The sequence below is a fragment of the Penicillium griseofulvum genome (assembly GCF_001561935.1).
Source record: "Penicillium griseofulvum strain PG3 chromosome Unknown contig_91, whole genome shotgun sequence".
In the NCBI taxonomy this organism is placed as follows: Eukaryota; Fungi; Ascomycota; class Eurotiomycetes; order Eurotiales; family Aspergillaceae; genus Penicillium; species Penicillium griseofulvum.
In genome coordinates this window covers 783,132-802,930 of record NW_024467450.1, presented here as the reverse complement: position 1 = coordinate 802,930, position 19,799 = coordinate 783,132, and the positions used below count along the sequence as shown (strand labels likewise).

Here is a 19,799-nt window from a genome sequence, read left to right as displayed (position 1 = left end):
AGATGCCATATGTGGCTTCTGTATGTCTATTGAGTCAGCGCTTATGTATATGGAGTCATACAATGCATTATACATCTACTGCTTATTCCGGTCATTTCACCCCGATAAGTGCGGCACATTCCGCGCTGACAAAATATATATTAAAAAAAATTTGGATTAGTGATTTTCAATTAGAGTCATAAAATGACATCTTAAGTACATTTTAACTACACCATGCTCATTTAGAAACGTTTATAGGTGGAAAAGACTCTCTTTTGTTAGACAAATTACCTCGCTGTGTGACCCCCCAAAACGGGTCGAATAGACAGAATTTTCGGCCCCAACAGATCTTCTACCTTCGAACATTTCGCAGAAATGGCAGATCAAGAAAATGATTCAGATCTCGACATTTCAGGGCGTCCAAAATGCTTCACCAGCACATTCCAAGAAGTTCTCTTCGTCCTAACTGCCACAATGGCTATCGGCCAGCAGTCATTCTTCCAGGGCTGTATCGTGGGAGTAACAGCATCTATCGGCAAGGATTTACATATGAATGCTGCTGAAATAACCTGGATCAATGCCGGTGCTTCGTACGTACAATTCCTACTTTTATTTCTCTCCACTTTTTCCCCGGATTTTATCCGATTCCCTGCATACATCATACATATCACACAACATACACAACTAACTATGACCCAACAGCCTCACAAGCGGTGCCTTCCTACTCACATTCGGGAAGCTAGCCGACATGTTCGGACGCAAGATCCTATTCATCATCGGCATGGCTGGTTTCACCTTCTCACTACTCATCGCGGGTTTCGCAACGAATGCCATTTACATGGATGTCTTCTCGGGCATTTTAGGGTTATTCGCGGCGGCTGTTGTCCCACCCGCAGTCGGTGCGCTGGGCGCTACTTACGAGAAGCCCTCAAAACGCAAGAACCTTGCCTTTGCCTGCTTCAGCGCAGGAAACCCGCTTGGCTTTGTCGGTGGCATGATCATCTCCGGTGTCGCAGCGCATTTGTATAATTGGCGGGCTTCTTTCTGGGCTCTCGCTGTTGTCTATGCTATCTTTACCGTTTTGACCGTGTGGACGGTGCCGGCTGATGGGTTTGATAGGACGCCTTTGAGCATTAATGCCCTGAAACAGTTTGATATTCTCGGCACGGTGTTGGTTATTGTTGGGTTTGCGTTCTTTTCGAGTTCGCTTTCGTATGTTTTTCCCTGATGAATTGATCATGGCATGTTCTTGGGCTGATCACTTTTATAGTCTGGCTGCAGATGCCCCAGATGGCTGGAAGACGGGATACGTCCTTGGTCTGTTTATCGTGGGCTTCTTCCTTCTTATGGCGTTTCTGTATTGGCAGTCCGTTGCCACACACCCTCTGATGCCTCTTTGGGTTTGGCGAGATCGTAATTTCTCTCTGGTATGTGGCCACTTTTCAACGAATCATAGATTGAAACTAACTGTTTAGCTCATTGGAACTTGCTGCATTGGCTTTATGGGCTTCTCCGCTGTCAGCTTCTTCCTCTCCCTCTACCTTCAAAACCTGAAACATTTGTCCGCCCTTGAGATCACTGTTCAGTTACTCCCAATGGTTATCAGCGGGGTGTTGGTCAATGTCGTCTGCGGTCTGGTCCTGCACCGCGTTAGCAACACAATACTAACCGGCATCGGAGCACTGGCATATACAGCCTCGTTCCTTATCCTGAGCTTCATGACGCAAGAAGCTACCTACTGGGCATTTATCTTCCCAGCGCTGGTTCTTGTCGTTGTTGGCGCTGACATTCAATTCAACGTCACAAATGTACGCTCAGCTTCCCTCCTTTCTATTCCTTGTCTTTCTGCGATACGTTCCGTCTTGAGGGTATTAACTAACTCCGTCTAGATGTACGTGATGTCGACCCTCCCACCATCTCAGCAATCCATCGCCGGTGGCATCTTCAACACCGTCAACAAGCTGTGTAGCAATCTAGGCCTTGGCATTGCTACTTCTGTGCAAAGCTCAGTCGCCCTTCACATGACCCCCTCCACGCCTGCAATTCGGCCTTACCTCTCGGTTTATTGGTTTGCCGCTGCGGCTTCGGGGGTGTCTCTGGTCTTGATACCATTCTTGACAATTGGTAAACAGGGAAACGATGTTCCACAAAACGCCCGGTTGGTTTCCGAGGAGGCTGGTGAGAAGACAAATGTTACTGCCAATACGGATTGTATGGTTTCTTCTGCTGTTGATATCGTCGAGCACGAGAAGAGGTAACCTTTTCATCCTGAAAAGAGTCGGCATGATCGAAAAGCAAGATGTGTGCAATATCTGGATATAGTAGATATAGCTGGGCATGTTGTACAACACATGCCAGTATATCTTGACTGTCCTTTCAGTGGAACTCCAGACATAGACACATATCATTAAATGTACTTAATAACATACCATTACCTTCAAGGCACAGCCTAAGAAAGACATACCATCTATCCGAATACCAGATCCAGAAACGTCCCCTATCTCACTTAATCAAACAAAGGTCCCAAACTAACTAGACTGAACCTCAAATCGGGATTTCCCCCCTGCGCCTCCATCTTCAGGAACCGCCTAACCCCCAAGTCCAACGCAGCCTCACTAAGCGCATCCTCCCCCTCCTTCAAAACACCCCTAGCCAACGGTCCCTTCCTCCTCCCATCCAACTCCCAAAGCGTCCCATCAAGCCCGCGGACAAAAGCAACAAAATGCAAATCAACATTATCCTCCGCCTCGGGCGCAGCCGTATCCCCCAACTTCGCCGCATCAGCATGCGCACTCTCCAGCGCCTTACTATCATAAAGCAAATCCGCCCGCGGGACAGGCTCCAAGCCCTCCGCTTCACGGAGCAAGTTATCCAAATCCGAGCCGGCAATAACATGTTTCCGGGCCTCGCCATTGGCGACAGCATGTAGCAGGCCGATCAACCCGCACGCATTGCGAATGGTTTGCTTAAACCACATTACCGGCTCTGTAGGACCCGAGCCTGTGTAGGCTGGCTTGGAGGCATCTTCTGCTTCGCGGGATGCTTCGTATGTTTGTGAGACGGGGAAGACGAGGAGGAGGGCATGCGAGGGGCGTGGGACAAAGGCGAGGAGGTCTGGTTCGTCGATTGAGAATACGTCGGTGAAGCCTAGTGTTGGAGCGAGACCGAGTTGGTGTACTAGATGGGACATTACTTCGGGGTTGTTTTCTGGTGAGGGGTTAGTTTGGGGTTGGTGGGGTATGATGTAGTTGGGTCGTACCTAATGGCACGAAGGCCTTTTGGGTGTTTGGGACGTCGACATGTGACATTTTGTTTAACAGTTCGGTTAGAATGGGTGTAGGAAGTACGGAGTATCTGGGGTGTGTTTGGGATAAGGTGAGGTTTAGGTCGGAAGGATTGCGGGGTCCGGGAGTTCCACGTTTTTTTTACCGATTAGATATTAAGTTAATAAGTTAATTGAGCTTTAAATGAAGCTTGGACAGGGGTTCATTGAATTGAATAGATAGATTTATAGATAATGTTTCAGGTCTAGAAACAATAATATGAAATAAATACTATCTTATTGAATATCGGGCCACACTTTCCCATAATAATGTCCACACGGGTAGAATGGAGAAAATGACTTTGAAACCTGAAAAACCGGGCCGGACTGTTTGCATATGTTTGCATATGTTTACACGTGTTGGCACGTGTCCAAGGAAATCCCCTACTATTAATAAACAAAAAGCCCTAAATTAATATTCTGCATTGACCTCCTAGGATCAGACCTCTATCCACACAAAAAGGATGAATAGGAGAATTCAATCACCGAGGTTGATCCCCGGGACAAAGCCCATTCTATACGCTAAATACGCGGCAAAGACTTTGTTTCCAAGAGAAGCTAGTACACGCTATTAGCGTCATCTTAATCACGATCGCCACTATACTTGCTTAAAAGATCAACTTGTACCGGCAATGATTTTCACACCGGACCCGTTACCAATTTCGGACTCCCAGGAAAGTGGGAACTGGGTCATTTCAAACGAAGCTAGACCTAACGGTCTGAATTAGCTCTCGCGAACCCCTGCCTAGAACTGCAAGCCACAGAAACCTTAGACGCGGATTTCTTCACGAAAATTGTCCGCTTCCTTGGCGCTATTCATGCATTCTCATCTTAGTACTCTATAGTTACCTACATCGTTAATTAATATCCCGCTTATGCCGTGTATTCACATACAACAATAGATCGACAGGAAATGGAATCCGCTCTTTGTCAATCTCTACTCCCGCGGACAAAGCCGTGACAGCCGTCTTGTCGATCATGTCGAGGTTGGCTAGCGTTATTCCAAGGTTTTACCCACTAAAAAAAAGCGACATTGACCAAGTAAAAGGCTAAAAAGGTTCTAGTTCTGACCTATTCCCCCCCTGTCTTTTGGAGGTTTTCTGCGGGTCCTGTCAAGGATGTTCTTATTTAGAATCCTTCTCCCCCACATTTGAATCCTTCCGGCGTGACAAGCTTTTGCCGACATGACTGACGAAAAGCAAAGAACCACGGCGGTTCAGACCATCGCCGCGGTCTTCCTGCCTATCGCCACTATTACGGTGATGCTGCGCATCTATGTGCGTGGATGGATCGTAAAGGCATTTGGATGGGATGATGGAAGTATGGTGATTGCATTGGTATGTTCTGAAATCCTTGAATCCTTCAATCCATATCCCTTCCCGTTATAGAGACCTAATATTTATTACAGTTATTCTACGCCATGTTCTGCGGAACCATGATTGGAGGCTCGATTTATGGCACAGGCGTTATGTTCGAACACCTCACTCCCGACAATCGTGTTACCGCAATGAGATTCTGGTGGCTCTGCGAGATCGCCTATTGTCTCGCCTCCGTTGGATGCAAGATCTCCGTCTGCATCTTCCTGATGCGCATAACTATCAAACCCCTCCACATCTTCATTCTCTACACCGTCATGGCCTTGACTGTCATAGCAGGCCTGGTTTTCATGTTCCTCATGCTCCTCCAGTGCAGGCCCTTGGAATTCTTCTGGACTCGGCTATACAATGCGCCTACGATAGCTCACCTAGACGATCCTAATCTTCCTGTCAAGGGCTCATGCATCGATATGAGTATCATCGTCAACATGACCTATGTGTACAGTGCATTTGCCGCACTGTGTGATTTCACCGTCGGCTTGTTGCCCATCTTCCTTGTGCACAATCTTCACATGAAGCGCCAGACCAAGATCGCCGTCATGGCCATTTTGAGCATGGCTTGCATGTATGTCCTCACAGGTTTTCCATACTTATTTATTTTTGCTAACAAGAGATTCTACAGTGCTTCATCTGCGGTTATCGTCCGTGTTCCCTTTGTCAAATCATTCTATGACCCCGATTTCCTCTGTATGTTTCTACTCCTCGTGATTGAAAAAGACATGAAACTAAAATCCCCTTCCAGACGCAACATACCAAATTGCCATCTGGTCCAATGTCGAAGCAGGCCTAGGAATTACAGCCGGTAGTCTTGCAACCCTCCGACCCCTCCTCCGAATCTGGACGGGCTCTCGCTCAGACCCAGATTACTCCACTGGATTCCCGGGCGGACGCTCACGGTCTGCATCACGTCCGTTGGGTGGCAGTGAAAATCGCCCTTTCCCTTTAGGCTCGCTTGATGAGAGCGGGCAGTCTCACCTGAGACCAGATAAGCTTGCTGTTACTGTCACGACTATCAAGAGCCAAAGGGATCCTGATGATAGCTATGGCACGAGTCCGACCAGCAGCGAGGAAAGGCTGACTATTGATCGGCCCTCGCCTCGGTTGCCGAATGATATAGGGTTGGGGATTCATCGCACGTTTGAGGTTACGCAGACTTCAACGGATAGGCATGATACTGAAAGATTTGCGAGGGAACATGTATAATTGATCAACGTATATATATGACATCAAAAATGTACATTAATTTCGTTAATGCGTTTGTTCATTTCGGGTTTGTATAATGTAACGTTTCTAGTAAGGGGTCGTAGTTAGGTGCACCTAGTTTTAATGGTGAGAAGTGGTTATATTTGATTCACTCGGTCATTAAATCTTTTGATCACTATGTACCGGAGACTCCTCTATTTGCTGGGCTTCTTTCCCTGCTTCAACGGCTGGAAGATATCCGTCCACAGCTCACTAGCCTCGCCCAGGAAGTATGTCAAATCAACATCAGCCAGACTAGCATCATCTCCAGACATAGCCTCAAGCTGCGAGATCAAGTTCTCCAGCCCAAAAGCCTTTCCCGTTGCCTGTGTTGCACCAGCCTCGAGCATAACATTGACAACATGAATATGGAAATGGTAGTAGGTCGGTTGATCTGCGAGATTCCAAAGTCAGCCAAACCCCTCAATGCAATGCAATGCAACCCCAACTCACAATGAACATAGAGCTTAATCTGATCCTCCTCCAAGGCAGGATACATAGAAACCGTAGCCTCAAGCACCCTCTCCCTCAAATACTTCAACCAAGGCACAAAACTCTTTTTAAGATCCCTCAAACTCCAAATATCCCTCCTCTGCACCAAAGCCAACAAATGCAACGACCCCATACTCTTCCGATCCCAATTCAAATCAGGCAACATCAAAAACCCATCTTCAGGCCCATGTCCTTCATCCCGCATAATCACATCTTCCTGCTCAGTCCTGCCCTCCAGGATATTAAAAACCCAGTTCAACCGCCCTTCCTCGCGCTTAGCTTGCATGTACGGCCGCACATGCGTGCGGTATATCTCTGCCGTCTCTGTTACCATGCGCAACTGCTGGTCTGAGTACTTCTTAATGTGTGATGCTGTGCATGGCCAGATGAGGTTGAGTTTGAGGTCTTGCTGTGGGTTGGCGGCTTCGGCAGGTGTTGGATCTGTCGTGTGTCCGTTTGATGAGGCTAGGTACCAGCGGTAGATGTCGTTGTCGCCTAGATTGTTGACTTGAGAGATTGCGGCGTGGAAGGCTTGGAGGACGGCGAGGGATTCAGTTGCGAATGCTGCTCGCTCGGCTATTAGGATGCCTTGAGTATTGTCGATTGTGCCTAGGAGGGCAATTCGTCGGCCGTTTTGGTCTGGAGGGGTTTTTTAGTTTGCTGCGTGGGGTGGGGGTGGATGGGTTGTACCTTGTTTGAGGAGCTTGCTCACTTGGAATTTGGTGATTAGGGCCTCCGGGGCGATCTTCTCGGTATCTGCGGAGTCGGCCATCTTTGGAAGCTATCAATGTTGGGATTTTGGGATGTAGGGATGTTCAAGTTCAAGATGTTACGATTTATCCAGCTTTATCGGCTGGGGCGGTCAGGCTTATCTGTAGATCTATGAGATGGATGAGATGGATGAGATGGCTGTTGCAATGTGGGAATTGATTTGTTAGAAATGATCTATGTAATCTATATAATACTGTAGGCTTGTTTGATATTTTGATACACTCAACTCTAGTATATCATTAACGCATTGAACCAAACCAATTGCTCTCCAGCTGCTCTCAATCCTTCAAGACACAGTTCCTATTTGATGGAGGTTGCAAGGAGATAGATATCAGGTAGTGCTCAAGTGTCAATTAAAAGTGTATATCGCATAATTATGCTATCAGATACATTGACATACACCCTAGAGCCCTTAAAAAGCCACTCCTTCAATTACATTCAAACCTAACAAGCCTTCCTCAAGCAGCAGCAGACTCCTTGTTTCCATTTGTCGCCGATCTTGGAGTTGTATGCATCTAATAGACAGTCAGAAAAAGATCAATGGAGAGAAACCCCTCGATAGACCTGTGGATTGAAATAAAACATACCGCATCCGCAAACTGCAGCCACTCCTCTACTCCCTTGACAAAAGCGTCATCTGCCGCAGGAAGAGCCTCATGTCCCCATACTACAAACTCATCAAAGGTTCCCTGAGCCTCCATAATCTTCACTGGTTCCTCGGGCTCGGCCTCTTCATCCTCAGCACCGTCTGCCCGTTGAGCTGCAGGTAACACGCGGTCTGTGTGTGTTGCAACTACACCTATATATTTCAGTCGTATATAGTCAGCCAATTATGATTCAATTACTGCTTGCAGGTTTCTGCATAACTCAATTGGACGTTCTCTCGTACCTCGATAGCCATCAGGAAGGGCGACGCGCCGACCTCGAAGTTTGCGCCCGCGGAAATGCGCTGTTTGTGTATTGTCTGGATATAAGAGATGTTAGTTTTTCTTTGGGCAGTTTTTCTTTGGGCATTCAACTGGGTTTTCTCCAGAGCTGTCTATCTTGCATGCCTTTTTCCTCTTTCACTGTCCAATACCGATCTGAATCAATTGGTCCATCATGGTGAATCCGGCATGGAATGATATTTGGTGTGCATTGTAGAGTCGAGTTATTCTTTTCGGACTGTGAACTCGCTTCTGAGGAGGGCTGGATGGTGTACATGTCGGGCATTGTGTCGATTGCTCTTCGCAGACGGATATTCTGTTCTGAGGACTGGTGGGGCAGTAACGGCCTAATGCAAGATCTTTGCTGAGATCAATTGATTGCCGGTTCGATCTTATGTTGTTTAAGTCTGGAATTGGAGAGGTAATCTCTGAGTTCTGCTGTTTGGATGGTTGCGTTGATGCTTGTAAAAGATCGGATGTGAGGCGCGACGCGTTTCTCTCCGTTCTCCGCGTTAAGTGGAAATTGGAGAGATCAACGACATAAAATATTTACATATTCACTTAGCTATCTCTACAAGTATACTGAAGGTATCTAATGCATTTGAAGTTCTAAAAGGGAGGAAAAAATAGGAAATACATCTAAATCTCTCATAAAATGCAAATTCAATTGGCAATGATCGGGGTATACATGTACAGAGTATCTAAGCATGTCTCTTCGAAAGCTATATCGGATATTCAACATCAGCGCTTGCGTGTAGTCTTCTTCTTCTTCTTTTTTTTCTGGCCCTCGCCCTTCTCCCTGTTGTCGGCAATCATCCGAGCGGGCCATTTCTTTAAATGCTCCCGCTCGAACGCATCCTTCTCCCGACGATACAAAGCCATCGTAGCCCGCGCATCTTCCACACTAGAATGCGCTCCGTCCTGGATCTTGATTCCCAAAAATTCCTCAGCCAACATCTTCAAACGTGGGGATCCACCGCCTGCGATCCTCCGATATGGCGCGTGTTTGCTGGTGTCTCGGATGTCGCGCTTGGGGTGGCTGAGGAGGAGAGCGTCCAAATCATTGCTGACGGCATGACCGACGAGAATGCGATCCTTCATGATTTCTGCAATTTCTTTTTGGGCGTGCTCAAGGGTCCGTGCCTCCACCATGTGCTTAGGGGCAATCCCACTCACATGCGTACGCCAGTCTGTGACCATCTCCTTCGGGCGCACGTACGAATCATATATTTGGTCGCCGTTGAAGTTCACGACACTGACGCGGGCAAGTGCAGAGTCGCTGTCTGGGTTTGGACCGACGCCCACCATTTCACAATCCATTGCGACATATTTTCCTAGTTCGGCACTGGAGGGGGATAGTTAGTAGCTGATATAGTAAAAAGGACCAGATAGTATGGCTGTAGGATCTGCTAGCACTTACGTTGATGAGCGGCCTTCATTTTCCTTGTGACGCGAGCTTATCTCGATCTTTGTAACATCGGAATCGCCAGTATCTGACTTGACAGACATTCTCTTGCGCTTGAAGGTTGGTTTGGCGTCTGGGTTATATGGCTTTTGCTTCTCGGTCAACTTTCGTTTCTTCGCGATCCCATCTCCGGAGCTGAGCTCGGAGGTCTTGCGCTTGACAGTGGGATCTTTCTTTAACGTCGCCTGTAGCTTCTTCCAATTACTGGATAGCGCTGTCTTGTCCATCCTGTGTCTGTTGGTGAGGAAGAAGGGAAAGATAAAAAAAGACGATAAGCAAGTAAATTTTCCGGACCCACTTTTATTTTGGGGTTGATAGTTGACCAGGTAGCGACAGGATTTTGATATCTTCAACTCGATATTATTAGATCTACAATTTATTATGTTTAGTCTGTTTAGTTGTAGTCGATTACTTTGTGCTTGAAAAAATATTGAGACCTGATCCTAACTAAGGACCACATTATATGTCCAGATAACAAAATGCACGCGCTTTTAGAGGGAATATGCAGAATCACTCGTATCCAGTCTTGAAATCCTTCGCAGACCACTTCTCCGTAATCTGTCTTCTGGCCTTGCGTGCCTGGGTAATCGGTGTGCGTGACTCGAGCTTACCCTGAACGATCAATGTTCGGAATCGGTCATCCAAGAGATTGCCTTCCGGCTTCAGGAGACGTAGAGAATCCTGCAGTTCATCAGGAAGAACCAGCTCCAATGGCTGCTGGGGTACACTAGAATAACTTGTTAGTCGCAACATAAAGCATAGGGGAAGGAACAAAAACGTACGGTCTCTTGCCACCGAAGGTCTTCTTGCGCAGGGCAATCTCAACATCATCATCATCCTCAGTCTCATCCGCATCCGACTGGTTCTGGCGCTCGAGCTCCCGTTGCTTGACTTGCTCGGCAATCTTGAGAATATGCTCGGCCTGTGCATCTCTCTTTACTCTCTCAGCCTCCCACTTCGCTTTCCCCTCTGCTGCCTTGCGTCGGATGGCCTTGTTGCGCTGCGTCTTAGATTTACGCTCGGGGCGCTTCTTGTTCAGCCACTCGGACTTCTCGTACTCGCTTTCGAAACCCTCCCAGGCACTCTCGTCATCCGACTTCACCTCGCCGTTGTCATTCTTGGCCTCCTCAATCAAGCGCTGCTTCTCGGCTTCCTTGGCCTCTTCCTCCAAACGCAGCTTCTCGGCCTCAACCGCCTTGGCACCGTGTGTCTCCAATAATTTGTCCCATTCTTCGAACACAGGATTGTAACTGGTTCCGGCGTGGGGCATCTTAACAGAGGGAACTGGCTTGCCATTGGCAGCAAGCGAAACTGGGGCGTGTTTTAATGTGACAGGCTCAACCTTGGGCTTGGGCTTCTGCAGGAAATCAAAGCGAGGGTCGTCGTACGTGAGCGTGGGTTCGGTATCTTCCGCCCACGGATCGTAGAACTCATTGTCGGCCTTCTTGCCCAGAGGGTTTCCCTCCTTCGCTACTTGCTTCAGGCGGAGATATTCCTTTTTGCTAACCCAGTCGCTCTTGGGCTTCTTCGTCTTCGGCTCAATGACTCCGTCGGTGACGTTCGGGTTTACACGCTTCCGGCCGTCGAGGGCGGGGATCATTGACCGCTTGGCAAGGATCTCGTCTGACTTGAGGGGCTTCTTTTGCTTTTTCGCGATAGACTTGCGTACTTCATCATTGCCGACAGTATCGACAACGAAAAGCTGATCGGAAGGCTTTTCGGAGATAAGACCACTAATAGAGCGAGAATTGTTAGAATCTCAATTCAAAGTAGAGAGCAAAAAAGGTGAGAGCGAGCAACGATAGCCTACCCTGTGATCTCGGCGTCCTTCAGATCGCGCAAACCCTCCTGCACTGCGGTGATATCGACATTCTTGCGCCACGCCTTCTTGCCCTTACGGGAAGTTTGCTTGAATTGACTTGGGGCATCCACGGAGGTCGGCATTGTGGAAAATAACAGATACAGACAGTCAACGACGATAGTATGAAAATATTGGCTTATCTTTTTTTCTGGTCCAAAAAATTTCTGGATCTGCTTATCTCAGCACGCGCGGGGGCGGCGATCGCGGTTATTACGTTTACCGCGCTTGGTTGCGAACTCGCTTTTCTTCCGCTTCAAGCTGTCATCACTTACGGCGCGTGAACTCCCCATACGCCTGTGGGTTGTAATTTCCATCTTTCTGGTGGTACCTTTGATCTTTTACAATCGCTTTTGGAAGGGTTGAACCTGCGCCTAGCGCGATCTCACGCCATGCCTGTCGTCAAAGGAGGTGTCTGGTAAGTGGCATTGAAACCCGCCCACGAGTCTTTGTTGCTAACATACTCCTAGGACCAACATTGAGGATGAAGTGCTTCGGGCAGCTGTATGTTATTTTGGACTCACTAGGAACCCACTAGCCAACGTTGTATGGAGCAGAAACTGACCGATCGCAGGTATCCAAATATGGTCTCAACCAGTGGGCTCGAGTCTCCTCCCTGCTCGCACGGAAGACTCCAAAGCAATGCAAGGCGCGCTGGATTGAATGGTTGGACCCAGGTATTCGAAAGACCGAGTGGTCGCGGGAAGAGGACGAGAAGCTGCTCCACCTTGCGAAGCTGATGCCCACGCAATGGCGCACAATTGCCCCCATTGTCGGGCGCACTGCCACACAATGTCTCGAACGCTACCAGAAGCTTTTGGATGAAGCTGAATCTCGTGAAAATGACGAGCTCGGTCTGGGAGGTCCCGGCGAGGAGAGCGCCGCCCCCAGTGCGGACGATGTCCGCCGCCTACGGTACGTGAATTTTACTAAACATCGTGATGTTCATGTTGCTGACATTTTTTAGACCCGGTGAACTCGATCCCGACCCAGAGTCCAAGCCTGCCCGTCCCGACACTATCGATCTGGATGAAGATGAGAAAGAAATGCTAAGCGAAGCGCGTGCTCGTCTCGCCAACACACAGGGTAAAAAGGCCAAGCGAAAGGCCCGAGAGCGTCTGCTAGAAGAGTCGCGTCGACTGGCCGTTCTTCAGAAGCGTCGCGAACTTAAGAATGCCGGTATCAACGTCAAGGTTGTCACGCGGAAGCCCGGTCAGATGGATTACAATGCGGACATTCCATTCGAAAAACCAGCTGCGCCTGGTTTCTATGATACACTTGAAGAGAAAGACCTGAATGAACGTCAGCGGGAAGCATTCGACCCTCGGAAGCAACAACTCGCAAATAAGAGAAAGGGCGACCAAGACGATGATGCAGAGCGCAAGAAGCGCAAGAACGATAAGGGCGGCACTTCGGCCGCTTCTGCTGCAGCTGCACGAGCAGGTCAGATGCAGAAGATTCGCGAGGCTGAACAGAGCAAGAAGCGACGGGGTTTGAACTTGCCAGCACCGCAGGTCAGTGAAAGTGAAATGGAAGATATTATCAAAATGGGAATGGCCGGGGAGAAAGCCAGTCGAATGAGCGGCGATGAAGCAGGCACTCGGGAACTTCTTGGTGATTACTCCGCTATTGTTGGAGGAACCCCTATCAGAACCCCGCGAGCTGCCCCGGAGGACGATCACATCGCCAACGAAATCAAGAACATTCGAGCTTTGACCGAAACTCAGTCTTCCCTCCTGGGAGGAGAAAACACACCTCTCCACGAGGGGGTCTCATCAACTGGATTTGATGGTATTGCTCCTCGGCGGCAGGCAATTGTCACCCCCAACCCCATGGCCACGCCATTCCGCCAGGCGAATGGCATGGGTGCGACACCTATGCCTGGTGGTCTTGGGGCAGGTGCTACACCCTTGCGCACCCCGCGAGACCATTTAGCTCTGAACCGAGAGGGTGAGGGTGGCCAGCTCATTGGTAGCACACCCCGGGACATCAAAATGCACGAGAATTTCATTCGCCAACAGATGCGCAGCAAGCTGGCCTCGCTTCCCAAGCCCAAGCAATCCGAGTGGGACTTTGGTGATGTTCCATCTGAGTCCGATGAGCCAACCGTAGCTGTGGAGATCAGCGAAGAGGATGCGGCCGAGCGTGATCGCCGCAACAAAGAGGCACAGGAGAAGGCAGCTAAGGCTGAATTCAAGCGTCAATCACAAGTCTACCAGCGAGGCCTGCCTCGTCCCGCTGTTTTGGATCTAAATGCTTTGTTGCAACGTGCCTCCGAGGCTACTGGCGCCATCGAAGGCTTGATTGCCAACGAAGCCGCCATCCTGATTGCACACGACTCTCGTAAATTCCCTGTTCCCGACGCTAAGGTCGAGGGCCAAGCACCAAAGTTAAGTCAATTGGATGACCGGTTCTTGGACGCAGCTCGAGCTTCTATTGCTGCTGAGATTGCTTCCGTCGAAGCAGAGAAGTCGGAATGGCAAGAGAAATTCGACGATAGTTGGTCGTCAGTTCACGCCAAGTCTCTGCCTGGTCTTGAGAATTACGAGGGCGACGACCAGGATCCCTTCCAAGAAGAACAACGCATTATTGCGGCCTTCGACACTGTTCAAACATCCCTCTTTGCTACCGCTGAACGCGGAAACAAGCTCGAGAAGAAGCTGTCTTTGCACTACGGCGGATACCAGAACCGTGCCAAGACACTGCGGTCGAAGATCGTGGAGGCTAACGCTGCTCTGTCCACCGCTACAGACGAGCTGGATGCTTTCCGTACACTCCAAATCTCCGAGGAGTCAGCTGTGCCCCGGAGACTTGAGAGACTGCGCGATGCAGTGTCATTGGTTCTGCGGCGTGAGCGAGAGGCTCAGGATCTGTACAAGAAAAGGAAAGATGAGCTTGATGAACTTCTCGCCGGGACGGGTACAGTCAATGGATGGCACTAGGTAGTTTTCTTTTTTTGTTCTGCGTCATGACCACAATATCTTGCTCTTCTGTACAATTACTACCTCAGTCTAATTTGATGAACCGTACGCGGTTATTCGATGGAAGATACCCCTAACATATCCAAAGTATGGAGTGCCATGAACATTTCGATAAAGATTTGATTATCGATTTAGCTGCTTGCTCAATTGATATGACAGCCCTCCCTAAAGTTCCGGTTCCGACTTGGAAAACGGTGAAATGGAGAGTAAGGGATGATGGAAAGAAAGAAACTTTCAAGGTACCCGACTTGGTTTGTTTACGATTGTCCGATGGTATCCTAAGGAAGGTACGTCTAGAGGAAGGAGCCCAAATCTGAAGATTACGGAAGGAACTCTTGGGAAGGTGAAACTAAAACATTGTAAACATACAAGTCGATTGGTGAGATCCTTTCAATGCGACTATAGAAAAGTAACAAAATGATATTGACATGACCCCGTCGCAGTTCACCGCTTCTTGATGCTAATATCGATCTTTCCAATGCCCCAGGCAGCGACAAAGACTGTAAGCATACCTGCGAAGATAGTGAAAGGCTTTCGCAGGGCATCGAACATGGAGTGATCGTACGTAACCTAATGGTGGGTTAGCATGACTGAGAGATGAACTGATAATATAGATTAATACATACCACAAACTTGGAGTCACGCGCTTCGTCGGTCAGACTGTCAACCTCCAGGGTCAAGGTGGTCCGGCCAAGGGTATCCATGTAGGTCTTGAGAGAGGTCAAGTGAGCGTGAATGTGGTTCACGCCAGGAAGACCATTGCTGTTGGTTCCCTCGAGGATCTCGAAGCGGACATTGTGAGCACCTTCAGGTAGCACAACACGCACAATTACACGCTCATACTGGATGCCCTCGGCCATCTTAGGTCCCTCAATGAGCGGGGCCTTTAGGACATAGGAGTCGGAGTTGACACCCGCTGCACGGCGCAGGAACGAAGCAAGGTCATTGTTCCATCCAATACGGAAACTGTAGTTCCAGCCTCCGAAGATCGGGTAGCGGGGCTTCAGCTCCAGGCTACCCGCGCTCTTACCAATGCTTGGACGGTAGCGGCTGGTCGAGACATTGCCGATATCATCAATAAAGTAAGGGTCGACGGAGCCGGGCAGAAGCGGATAGGTCAGCTCACGAACCGCCGAAGAAGGCGCTTTCTGGTAGTTGGCGAAGGTCCATTCGACACGCGAGAACTGCTTAGACAGTTCGGAGGCGTTGTTGCGTAGCCAGTACCGTTCCTCAGTTGCAAGGTTACCGCCCCAGTGTGAGACTTCCAAGTCACGCTCCAAAAGGTTTATAGTGATGACGGGCTTAGTAAACTCATAGCGGACGGTAATTGGGTACGTGGTGCCCGGGGCTACCTTAGCTGTGTCATACGGGCCGTAGGTGTATGTGGCGCCCTTGCGCTCAGGGTCCGAGCCGGACTTGAGACCATCAGTGGTTGTGTAATCCGGCACATTGGTGCTGGGAAACTTCAACTTGGTCTTCTGTGTATCGGTCGTGTAGGCAGATGGCATATAGGCGGAAAAGGAGTATGTGAGGTATTGCTTGTCTGCTTGTCCAATGGTTGCAGGAAGCGGGCTGAGAGAGGAAAGCACCGAGTACGAGATTCCAAGGGTAATATGCGACTTCGGGGCCAGAGGCTCGGGAAGGTGGACGACGAAGTACTGGTTGCCGCTGTTTCAATTGATGTTAGGAAAGGTGTCACGGTGTTTGTAGCTCGCCCATCACAAGGCTAGAGGTCTGGCATGACCATTGGCCTCCCAATTGGTACTCACTCAGATGATACAGCTTCAGTATAATCCACGTCAAATCGTCCCTTCTCGGAGGCCTTTTTATCCCTCACTTCGAAGCCTGCAATGCGGTCGAACACTTCGGCAGGGAAGGGGATGTAGTAGTCGTTCTGGGGCTGCTTGTCGACATTCTCCACAACAACATTGATGGTTTCCCGCACATAGCTCTTTTCCAAATTGGTATTCCGAACCAAGTTTGTGTTCTTGAAAACCTGCGGAGGTTTGAATCCGGACGGAAGATCCAATCGACTAGGCGTAGTAAGGTTGGTTGCAGCGCACAGGCTGGGCGCGAGCAGCCCGAGCACCGTGGCGGTGAAAAACCTCATTCTGAGTACCTGGAGGACACAATTTCTCCGAGGTTCAAAGGGTTCAATAATCCTAAATTGTGATTGTGTCAGGTCGATGAACCTTGGGAAGCTTGCGAAGCTGATGATACGTGGTCCCCATTGTATACTAGGGGCGCCGAAGCGGCCACATCGCGCACTCCGGCTTATCACTGATAACAGTGGTGATCTCCGGAGCTTCTCCTCATCTCGCATCTTTACTTCTTGCATATTTGTTTTGCATGGTGATTTGGCTAGAGGTAGCTGAATCTTCTTCTAAAATATAATCATGCTCTCACACGCAATGCTGGCCTCTAGAGCTGCTCTGAGGTCTAGCTGTTTGAGAGGAGCTTCGCTTTCATCTGCTCGTCGTTACCATGGGCTTGCCCAGAGCAAGTTCTTTAAGGTGTCAGAAGAAGTGCGTGAGGCAGTTGCTACAGGGAAACCGGTTGTCTCACTCGAGACCACAATCTATACACATGGTGAGTCTTTCGGTCTTCATTCCTGGGATTGAACAACTTCGCCCCAAAGCGGGGAAGCCAAGACTCTGATCGGCTGTAGGTTTCCCTTACCCCGATAACATTGCTCTCGCCGCATTGTTAGAGTCGGTTGTGAGAGCCAATGGTGGAGTTCCTGCGACTATAGGAATCCTTGGTGGCGTGGCCAAAGTTGGTCTGAGCACGGAAGAGCTTATCGAGCTGGCCTCGACAGCTCAAGATAAGAGCGCTCTGAAAGTGTCTCGTAGAGATCTCGGATACATCTGTGGCCTGGTGAGCTAGCTTTTACATGGCTCGGAGGACTGCAACTGATCTATATTAGGGCATGGTTGGTAAGCCAATGCACGGCGGTACTACAATCTCCGGTACTATGATCCTGTCAGAACTGGCTGGTATCAAGATCTTTGGTACTGGTGGACTAGGTAAATTCAATGATCAAGGTTCAATCAAAATGAAACCCACTGACTTGCTCTAGGTGGTGTGCATCGTGGAGGAGAAAACTCAATGGATATCTCTGGTAGGGAGCACCAAGGGAACAAAACCAGCATGCCCAATTATTGACAAATTGTTACAGCTGATCTTACTGAGCTCGGACGTACCCCGGTGACGGTGATTAGCTCTGGATGCAAGAGCTTCTTGGATATTCCTCGAACGCTTGAATATCTCGAGACCGAAGGTGTATGCGTGGGTACATTCGCTGATGGCCGAGACGGCCCCGTTGACTTCCCTGCTTTCTTTACACGAGAGAGCGGTATTCGCAGTCCCCGAGTCATTCAAAATGAAGCTGAAGCTGCTGCCATAGTTTGTGAGTATACCCCATACGTCGGTAGCTACAGCCTCGTTAACAGAATTTCTAGATGCGCAATCAAAGCTTCCAGTATCCTCCGGCATCCACTTTGCCAACCCCGTCCCCCTGGAACACTCAGTCCCCAAAGCTGAGATGGATCTTGTGATTGAAGAAGCTATCCGCCTTTCCCATGTAGAGGGTTACCATGGCAGTGACAACACGCCATTTGTGCTTGCTAAGATCAAGGAACTAAGCGGTGGAAAGAGCGTAGTCGCTAATCGGGCCTTGATTGAGTCCAATGTCAAGCGTGCAACCCTAGTAGCTGTGGAACTTGCCAAGCTTGAACAATCTGACCTCGAAACAGGGTCTCGGTGAGTTTTGTTTCTAGATACCAGATACGAGATGCAATCAATGCTAAGTTCCGATATCTCCTTCCCTATAGACACATGCCATCAATCCCAGGTGTAGCTCTACCAAGTCAAGTTGCCTCACAAGTTGAAGATATCCCCAAACCAGCTAGCACAGAGGCACCTATTACACCGACGCTGAGGGCAGACGTCGTGGTTGCCGGCTCGCTAGCCATTGATCTTTCCTGCGACTATACTCCATTCGGAGACGAACTCACACAGGTTGCACCAGTACCGCACACATCCAACCCAGCAATTATCGGACAAAGCCTAGGCGGCGTTGGCCATAACGTTGCGGCTGCGGCCAGCTACGTCGGCAGCGACGTCATCTTCTGCAGCGTTATTGCAGACGATCTCAGCGGCCGCGCCGCACTATCAACCCTTGAAAAAGAAGGCCTCAGCACCGCAGGCATCCAAGTCCTCCCAGCGACATCAGGCACCCGCACAGCACAGTACATCGCAATCAACGACATCAAAAAAGACCTCCTAGTAGCCATGGCCGACATGGGTATCGTCGAACTACCCGAATCCCAGCTCGACTTTGACGGCTTCTGGGAACCTCTCCTTGAACGCACAAAGCCAAACTGGGTCGTCGTCGACGCCAACTGGCGCCCGGAGGTGATGGCCAAGTGGAGTGCAGTGGCACGCAAACACGGCGCACGCGTAGCCTTCGAGCCCGTTTCGACAGCCAAATCCCGACGTCTGTTCGGCGGTGCAAACAGTACCGGCGCCACAATCAGTCCCAATCAGACGGTGCCAAATAATGCTATCAGTCTTGCGTGTCCGAACCGCCTCGAGCTAGCGGCTATGTACACGGCTGCGCGGGAATCGCTTCTTTTCGAGTCGGCAGGATGGTGGCATATCATTAACTCTATGAATATGTCTCCAACGGGCTCGCGTGAGCGTCTCATTGCAATCACTTCGCTGTCTCTCGTCGACGAGGGCCTTCCGCAGCAGACTATTCAGCTGCTTCCTTTCATTCCCTGTATTGTTACTAAGCTCGGTGGTGCGGGTGCTCTCGTTACTCAGCTTCTGCCGCGTGGTGATCCCCGTCTTACGGATCCGGAGTCTGCGCAGTATATCATTGCTCGCGCGCCGCTTGACTCGGACGTGGCTTTCGGTGGCGTTTACATGCGTCTGTTCTCGCCTGCTGCTATTCTAGGTGCAAATGATATCGTCAGTGTCAATGCGGCAGGCGATACGCTGCTAGGTGTTGTGGTGGCTGGCTTGGCCAAGGACCCTTCCGTGCGCATTGAGGATATCATTCCTATTGCCCAGGAGGCGAGTCGGAAAACATTGGCTAGTGCTGGAGGTGTGAGCAAGGAATTGGGTGAGCTGCGGGGCTTATTGGGGCTGTAATAGTGTAGTTACTAATTACGTGCCTAAAGTATGAGGCTCTCTATATCAAGTGGTTACCTTAGGGTCTTGGGACTAACTGGTCAACGCCACTTCCGAAACACCTTCTATCAGCTTGAGATTATCAAAGAGCAGGTGATAGGGTGATGTGATTGAAGATTGGGCTCGGATCAGCTCCGGGGCCTAGCTCCAGCCTCGGCCACTTACTTTATATAGTTAACCCTAGCTCAGGA

General features: G+C 49.5%; 10 protein-coding genes across 10 annotated transcripts; 4 read left to right on the top strand and 6 right to left on the bottom strand.

Annotated features, from left to right (window-relative positions):
• Window positions 1-354: 354 nt before the first annotated feature.
• Window positions 355-2,237, top strand: PGRI_066090 (Major facilitator superfamily domain, general substrate transporter; the record flags this gene model as incomplete). The annotated part of the gene is made up of 5 exons (XM_040794323.1): window positions 355-569; window positions 682-1,191; window positions 1,250-1,406; window positions 1,455-1,787; window positions 1,869-2,237. 5 exons carry the CDS (start codon window positions 355-357, stop codon window positions 2,235-2,237), a joined length of 1,584 nt encoding a protein of 527 aa, XP_040649573.1.
• A 248-nt stretch (window positions 2,238-2,485) lies between these two features.
• Window positions 2,486-3,287, bottom strand: PGRI_066080 (ubiquitin carboxyl-terminal hydrolase; the record flags this gene model as incomplete). The annotated part of the gene is made up of 2 exons (XM_040794322.1): window positions 2,486-3,186; window positions 3,239-3,287. 2 exons carry the CDS (start codon window positions 3,285-3,287, stop codon window positions 2,486-2,488), a joined length of 750 nt encoding a protein of 249 aa, XP_040649572.1.
• A 1,198-nt stretch (window positions 3,288-4,485) lies between these two features.
• PGRI_066070 (putative integral membrane protein) lies at window positions 4,486-5,880 on the top strand (the record flags this gene model as incomplete). Its single annotated transcript, XM_040794321.1, has 4 exons — window positions 4,486-4,638; window positions 4,710-5,242; window positions 5,300-5,364; window positions 5,420-5,880. 4 exons carry the CDS (start codon window positions 4,486-4,488, stop codon window positions 5,878-5,880), a joined length of 1,212 nt encoding a protein of 403 aa, XP_040649571.1.
• Window positions 5,881-6,074: 194 nt separating this feature from the next.
• PGRI_066060 (putative mRNA decapping hydrolase) lies at window positions 6,075-7,183 on the bottom strand (the record flags this gene model as incomplete). Its single annotated transcript, XM_040794320.1, has 3 exons — window positions 6,075-6,313; window positions 6,373-7,050; window positions 7,102-7,183. 3 exons carry the CDS (start codon window positions 7,181-7,183, stop codon window positions 6,075-6,077), a joined length of 999 nt encoding a protein of 332 aa, XP_040649570.1.
• Window positions 7,184-7,640: 457 nt separating this feature from the next.
• Window positions 7,641-8,285, bottom strand: PGRI_066050 (ribonuclease H2 subunit C; the record flags this gene model as incomplete). Its single annotated transcript, XM_040794319.1, has 4 exons — window positions 7,641-7,697; window positions 7,770-7,981; window positions 8,072-8,146; window positions 8,261-8,285. 4 exons carry the CDS (start codon window positions 8,283-8,285, stop codon window positions 7,641-7,643), a joined length of 369 nt encoding a protein of 122 aa, XP_040649569.1.
• Window positions 8,286-8,849: 564 nt separating this feature from the next.
• rex4 (putative 3'-5' exonuclease) lies at window positions 8,850-9,800 on the bottom strand (the record flags this gene model as incomplete). The annotated part of the gene is made up of 2 exons (XM_040794318.1): window positions 8,850-9,453; window positions 9,529-9,800. 2 exons carry the CDS (start codon window positions 9,798-9,800, stop codon window positions 8,850-8,852), a joined length of 876 nt encoding a protein of 291 aa, XP_040649568.1.
• Window positions 9,801-10,083: 283 nt separating this feature from the next.
• Window positions 10,084-11,517, bottom strand: PGRI_066030 (ribosome biogenesis protein NOP53; the record flags this gene model as incomplete). Its single annotated transcript, XM_040794317.1, has 3 exons — window positions 10,084-10,300; window positions 10,356-11,306; window positions 11,384-11,517. The coding sequence occupies 3 exons, from the start codon at window positions 11,515-11,517 to the stop codon at window positions 10,084-10,086; spliced, it is 1,302 nt and encodes a 433-aa protein (XP_040649567.1).
• Window positions 11,518-11,823: 306 nt separating this feature from the next.
• Window positions 11,824-14,373, top strand: cef1 (putative cell division control protein (Cdc5); the record flags this gene model as incomplete). Its single annotated transcript, XM_040794316.1, has 4 exons — window positions 11,824-11,849; window positions 11,902-11,935; window positions 12,006-12,346; window positions 12,399-14,373. The coding sequence occupies 4 exons, from the start codon at window positions 11,824-11,826 to the stop codon at window positions 14,371-14,373; spliced, it is 2,376 nt and encodes a 791-aa protein (XP_040649566.1).
• A 483-nt stretch (window positions 14,374-14,856) lies between these two features.
• PGRI_066010 (dolichyl-diphosphooligosaccharide--protein glycotransferase subunit OST1) lies at window positions 14,857-16,522 on the bottom strand (the record flags this gene model as incomplete). The annotated part of the gene is made up of 3 exons (XM_040794315.1): window positions 14,857-14,982; window positions 15,039-16,080; window positions 16,182-16,522. The coding sequence occupies 3 exons, from the start codon at window positions 16,520-16,522 to the stop codon at window positions 14,857-14,859; spliced, it is 1,509 nt and encodes a 502-aa protein (XP_040649565.1).
• Window positions 16,523-16,823: 301 nt separating this feature from the next.
• Window positions 16,824-19,569, top strand: PGRI_066000 (pseudouridine-5'-phosphate glycosidase/carbohydrate kinase family protein; the record flags this gene model as incomplete). The annotated part of the gene is made up of 7 exons (XM_040794314.1): window positions 16,824-17,001; window positions 17,081-17,289; window positions 17,339-17,438; window positions 17,492-17,533; window positions 17,591-17,821; window positions 17,874-18,174; window positions 18,246-19,569. The coding sequence occupies 7 exons, from the start codon at window positions 16,824-16,826 to the stop codon at window positions 19,567-19,569; spliced, it is 2,385 nt and encodes a 794-aa protein (XP_040649564.1).
• Window positions 19,570-19,799: the final 230 nt, after the last annotated feature.